Below are 5,860 nucleotides of genomic sequence, written 5' to 3'. Positions count from 1 at the left end.
CCGTCGGATGGAAATTGAAACGCAAGGAGCACGGATGGGCGCGCGGTCGAGGGAGCAGGCAAGCCTCGTCCTGCTAGAACTATGTACAAGTGCTACGTAATTAATCCTCTGTGTTGATGTGGCCCAAATTAGTTGAACCATGATTAGCCGCTACCCTCCCCCTCCGCGGGTGTTGAATTCAAGGGGAGGAGAGAATTTAGGAAGGTTAGGTAAGTTAGTTACATAGGTTAATTTACCTGTAGCTATAGGTCTACCATTTTCGATGAGCCGGGTGAGCCCCACAGTGGAATTCACGTGATGGATTAGTAGTAGATTAGAAGGGTTAGACGCGCTTTGTTGCGTCGTTGTTGTTGGGTTTCTTAAAAAAACATTATGTTAATATAAGGTGTATTACTTTTTTGAAAAGTCAAACCTTTTAAGTTTAATCAAATTTGTTTAAAAAATATCAAAATCCATAATATCAAATTGGTATGATTAGATTCATCATGAAATAAATTTTCATACTTTTCTTTTTTAATATTGTGGGTGTCGATATTTTTTCTCTGAACTTGGTCAAAGTTAAAGAAATTTGGCTTTCCGTAAAACTAACACCCCTTATATTTTGGAACTGATGAAATATTTAGTTTAGCTGGGGGATGATAATGTGTGTTTTATTTTTATTTATAATGCAGTGATTTGGTGGGCTTTTCATGATGTGATTCTATGTTATCCGCTAAACAACTTATATTTATGTGTATATTGGTGCTACAATATCACACGGCGATGCATCTTCTTTTAGGTGGCGGGAGGATGCACGGGATTCATATGTTTTATAGGCCGGTTGATGTTGATTGATTCAAAAAATTATTGGCTCGATCAAAATAGTAAATTGAATTCAAAATTGAATACCTCGATTGAATGAAACAGTTTCAAAATTGGGGAATACAGTGAATTAAAAGAATTAAATGGGAGTTAGAAATTGTTGACCCGGTCAAAATCGGGGTGACACAATTTAAACTGAGTATCTCAATTAACTGTGAGGCCTTAAAAATTAGAAAACATAGTTTGTATAGTATGAAAGAATTGAACAAGGGAGCTTTAAGAAATTATTGACTCGGTCAAAATGCAGTGACTCAATTCTAATTGAAGATCTCAATCGAATGCGGACTTTTTAAAAGTAGTGAGTATAGTGTTATAGAGAATTAGGAGAAAGAGGATTTCGTACAACTTTTTTTTTAAGTGTAGAAACCAGCGAATAGTCGGACGGCAGCGTGTTACGCAATCAAACAGCTCCGGACCCGGCTGATCCCTTGCCTAGGATCAGCCGGATGATGCCTTAGCACCCACCAAACTAAACTGTGTTTAAATTCATTGTAGTCTGCTAATTAAATTATCACGAATCCATCAGAAGGTGTTTGCAATTGCAAATCCATCAATGGAACTCCTTGCTTGCCGTCGCATTCACCACCCAGCCCTCCATCTCGCGCATCAATTCCCTCTGAACCCACTCCGGCCCATCCGCGAGTCCGCAGTAGAGCTGCTCAAGAACCGGCGCGTTGCGGAGCAAGAACCTGGCCAGCGTCCTCTGCGCTCTGCCGCCCTGGTACTGCAGCAACTCCACCTTCCTCACCCGGCTCCCGAGGCACGGCGGGACCACCGCCGGCGCGTAGTCGAGGCTGTCGTACCGGGAGTAGTGCAGATGGTGCGCGTCAAGGAGCTCCCCCTTGTTGTACCCAGCATCGACGAAGTGGCCGTCGACGCGAGCCGCTGCTTCGAAGAAAAGTGACAGGAGCTCCAGGTTCGGGGCCTGCATAAGAACGCTAGCTGCTCATCCACGCGGCGACGGCGACGGGGTCATCGCTGCGCGGCACACTTCCGTTCAGCTCGAGGTGGCGGAGGCAAGGGAACGCCAGGAGTTTCACGAAGCAGCAGCCCATGCGAGCGGAGCGTAGGTGGAGGTGTCTCGTGGTCGAGGCGAAATGTTGCAGGAACGAGCCAAGATTGGCGACCTCCTCCTCCGACGTGCCCTCCTCGTCCTCGAGGATGTCGATCTTGCACGATGTGACGGCCGGGAAGCCGCGGCTGCCACGCACGGCGAGGAATGAGTTGTCCGGGACAGCGCCACGGTACTCCAGGGAATGGAGCTCTGGTGCGTCGACGGCGAGCCTGCCCAGCTTGTGGCAGCACCGGAGGGCCAGCCTACGGAGTCGCGCGTTGTCCAGGAGGGAGAGTGCGGTCACCGTGCCGCAGGCCTCGAGCGTCAGGTCCGCGAGCCGCGGGCAGGCGGAGATGAGCCTCTGCAGATGCTCCTCCTCGTCGGGGACGTGGGTGAGGTGGAGCGCCTCGAGCGACGGCAGCCTGATGGCCACCGGCGGGGAGAGCCTGCAGTAGCCGAGGCGGAGGGATCGCAGCGTGGCGCACGAGAAGAGCCCACTCAGTACGGTGTACTCCAGGGACGGCCGATTCCACGGTCGAGCAACCGTCTCGTCGTCGTCGTCGCTGGACGAGACATCGTCCTCCTCTTCGTCTTCGGGGGGCGCCCTGTGGGGGTCGTCGTCGGAATCGGGAGACTTCCTCGGCGGATTCACAGCGACGGCTCGAACCTCGACTGGGCTATAGGCGGCGACATCGTCATCGGCATCGCCGGCGTCCAAGCGGTTGTAGCGGCCGCAGGCGGAGTCGCGGCCGAAGCGGAGGTCGAGGTCAAACTCGGGGGCGGCATGCCTCAGGGCGTAGGAGAGGCACAGGTCCATCCTGGACTTGTGGTCGGGGTCGTACTCGTACCCTTCCAGGGACACGCGGAGCGCGCGCAGGGGCACCGCGGCGGCGGCGGGGTACGAGCGCCGGTCGCGCGAAAAGAGGGCGGCATTGACGGCGGCGATGAGGCGCCGCGCCGCGCCGCGGTCGTACATGCTGCCGCGGTCGTAGATGAAGTAGGGCCGCTCCGGCTGCTCCAGGGAGACGGTGCGGACGCTGCCCAAGACGTCGCGCCAGCGCGACCAGAGCGCCGCGGCGCGGCCGGCCTCCTTGGCGTCGAGGAAGGAGAGGATGTGGCCGATCATGCCGTCGCGGAGGTTGCTCAGGCGGTCGGCGACGTGACCCATCGCGCGCGGCGCCGATCTGCGAGATGCGTCCGGGATGCGAAAGTGCATCTGTGGTCTGGTCGTGTTGAGAAATAACCTGCGTTCTCTCCTTCTAAACTCATTACGGTCACGAAACGTTCTCGTGTCTCTCAGCTTTTGTGGTTTTTTTCTGAGATTCCTTTTTCTCTTCTTCTTTTGCGATCACTCAGCTTTTCTAGTGCAAAACAAAGATGTTAAAGTGGATGAAAATTTGAATTTCATACAAAAAAGTGGATGAAAATTTTAGTGCAAAACAATATGAAGAACTTTTTCTGATGACTCTAATCCGTTGAATCAAACAGTCTACAACTTAGGAACGTTGCTTTTCTTTCCCCTCTCGTAAAGAAACTAGCGAAAGCCTTTCTCCCCTTGATTTTCGTCGGCTAGTTCGTGGACTCGCCTCCCTCCACATGCAGCCCTAGGGTCGGTGGCGGTGAGGGAATTTCTGATGCCTCGACTCTGACTAGTAAATAGATAAAGTTTTAGTCCTTGCAGGGGCGCTGCTCAAACGGATGGCAGCGGCGCAGCGCTTCTTCTTCGAATTTGTTTTTAAGGCTCCGATCATCTTCAAGTTCGTTCATCGGGATGGATTAGATGGAGCTCCATGATAGATTTCTGCCACCTCCTCGGGGCTGCGAGAATAGGGATTCTCATCATGTGTAAGCAACGACAAAATTTGGTGTCAGATTCTTTAGATCGATTCAAGGATACAACAGCAACGACTACGGCTCCGGTGCGATGGTTCTTAGATTCATGTGCACAAAGACTTCTCGACTGTTATCAACAAAGCCATGCCGGCCCCCGTATTGGAGCGGCGCGTCAGCGGCTCGTTCTAACGGCGGCAATGATCGTTCCATAGACTTCGATGTAGTTTTGAATATTTATTGATCCTTTTCGGAGGAAAAAAAGTCCACATTACAGGAAAGAAATCCTAATGATTTAGATCCTTCAAAATAAAAAATAAAAAATATCACCCTCAGTTCTGGACGTCCTCCAGTCAGTCTCGGAACTGACTACAAGTCCACCGTTCCGTTCTAAAATAAAACAGAGGGCTCATTGTATACACTACTAATCGAAGTCCCGATCCCATCGGCCTTGAGATCGCAACCGCGTCCATCGCTCTTGCCGCACGATGGCCGGTGGCGTCGACCGCCTATCTGATCTCCCCGACGAGCTCCTCCTGCGTGTTCTCCGCTTCGTCCCAGCCAAGCAGGCCGCGCTCTCGCGGCGATGGCGCTCGCCGCTCTGCCACTCCTCCGGCGCCGTGAACCTCGAGACGTTCGTCGAGGGCTACGAGTCTCCCGGTACGGGCGAGACGAGCGCAAAGAAGCCGCCAAGGCCCTCTTCTTCTCCCGCCGCGACGCCTTCGTGTCCGCGGCCGTGGCGGCGCTCGACGCCGCCGACGTCCCCGTCACCAGGCTCGCCCTGCGCCTCGAGTACAGCTACCTCGACTCGATCTGGACGTTCCTGGACCTGGACCCTGACAGGTACAGTGGGTCGCCCGCGCGGGACGGCTACGTGCTCGCCAGCCTGCTCTCCCACCCGGCGGCGCGCCGCGTGCAGGAGCTCCGCCTCGTCGACGTCGAATACGACGGCAGCCGCGGCCGCATCCACGACCGCCAGGAGGGCGAGGTCGACGTCGCTCTCTCCTTTGGCGGTCTGGTGGGCGTCTTCGTGCTCAGCCTCGGCACCCTGCCGTCAGAGAACCTCCGCCTGCTGGACCTCGCCAACTGCTGCGAACTCGTCCCGCCGCCGCCGGCCGCTCCCGTCGTGTTCCCGCGGCTCTCGTCGCTACGGATGCGCCATTGCACCACGCGGCTCGACACCCTCCAGAGCCTCATCGACGCCGCGCCGGCGCTTGCCGACGTCTGCCTGGAGTCCGTCGTCTTCGCCCAGCATGACGACCGATGCCGGCCACCGTAAAAAGCCCTGCTCCGCTTCCCGGCGGCCACCGTGCTCGTCCTGGAGAGGTGCAACTGGGCGCAGAAAGACGGCCCCTACTATAAGTACATCGAAGCCGAGAAGGCCGCCGCCGCCGCCGTCCCCGTGGAGATCGACGCGCCGAGGCTGCGGCGCTTCAGGTACAAGGGGCTCCTCCGGCCATTCTCGCTGAGCCCGCGGCCGCCGGACTAGGCGCATGCCGACCTGCATTTTGTCCCGCGCGGACGCGATGAACGGGGGAATAAAATTCTACGCGGCGACAGGTTCAACTTCAACATGATGAGTCTCGGCCATGGCCGTGGCAACAAAATCGGCTCGCGCGACCTCGAGCCCTTGTGGCGATTCCTTGGCAACTTCACCGGCGCCAAGGAGCTGAAGCTAAGCATAAACCCCCTCGAGGACATGGCCGTGCTCAGCTCGGCGAGGCGGGCCGAGCTCCTGCCCGCCTTCTCCGTCCTCGAGCGCCTCGAGCTGCACGGGGTGCACCGGCCGAAAGGCAAGACGGCGGCGGTGGCCATCGGCAACCTGCTCCGCTGCTGCCCCGCGCTCCGTAACGTCCGGATCAACCTCACCGCGGAGCACCACTACCCAAACTATCTGCACGACCAAGACCTCTTCCTGGAAAGCAAGTTCCGAGCCGATGGGGACAAGTGCCTCCACCTTCGCAACCGCTGCCGTGTCTCGCCGAACCCCGCGGCGGTTTCGCCCGGAGGAGACGACGACGGCGCTAACTACGACGAGGTTTCGGAGCTCCCTGGCTTGAGCCAACGCTCGTTCGAGTGCTTACGGAGCTCGTTGACGAGAGTGGGCTTGCAGTT

General features: G+C 55.9%; 1 protein-coding gene across 1 annotated transcript; it reads left to right on the top strand.

The window, feature by feature from the left end:
- Positions 1-4,233: 4,233 nt before the first annotated feature.
- On the top strand, positions 4,234-5,089 carry LOC125547155. The gene is made up of 2 exons (XM_048711145.1): positions 4,234-4,390; positions 4,432-5,089. Exons 1-2 carry the CDS (start codon positions 4,234-4,236, stop codon positions 5,022-5,024), a joined length of 750 nt encoding a protein of 249 aa, XP_048567102.1. The 3' UTR covers positions 5,025-5,089.
- Positions 5,090-5,860: the final 771 nt, after the last annotated feature.

The sequence above is a fragment of the Triticum urartu genome, chromosome 3, assembly GCF_003073215.2.
Source record: "Triticum urartu cultivar G1812 chromosome 3, Tu2.1, whole genome shotgun sequence".
Lineage (NCBI taxonomy): Eukaryota > Viridiplantae > Streptophyta > Magnoliopsida > Poales > Poaceae > Triticum > Triticum urartu.
This window is presented reverse-complemented; position numbering and strand designations above follow the sequence as displayed.

What these genes read in the sequence shown, in the direction of transcription:
- LOC125547155 (XM_048711145.1), top strand. Translation starts at nt 4,234, where the DNA reads ATGGCCGGTGGCGTCGACCGCCTATCTGATCTCCCCGACGAGCTCCTC. An exon ending in CCTCGAGACGTTCGTCGAGG is followed by an intron (nt 4,391 to 4,431) that starts GCTACGAGTCTC and finishes AGCGCAAAGAAG; the next exon opens with CCGCCAAGGCCCTCTTCTTC.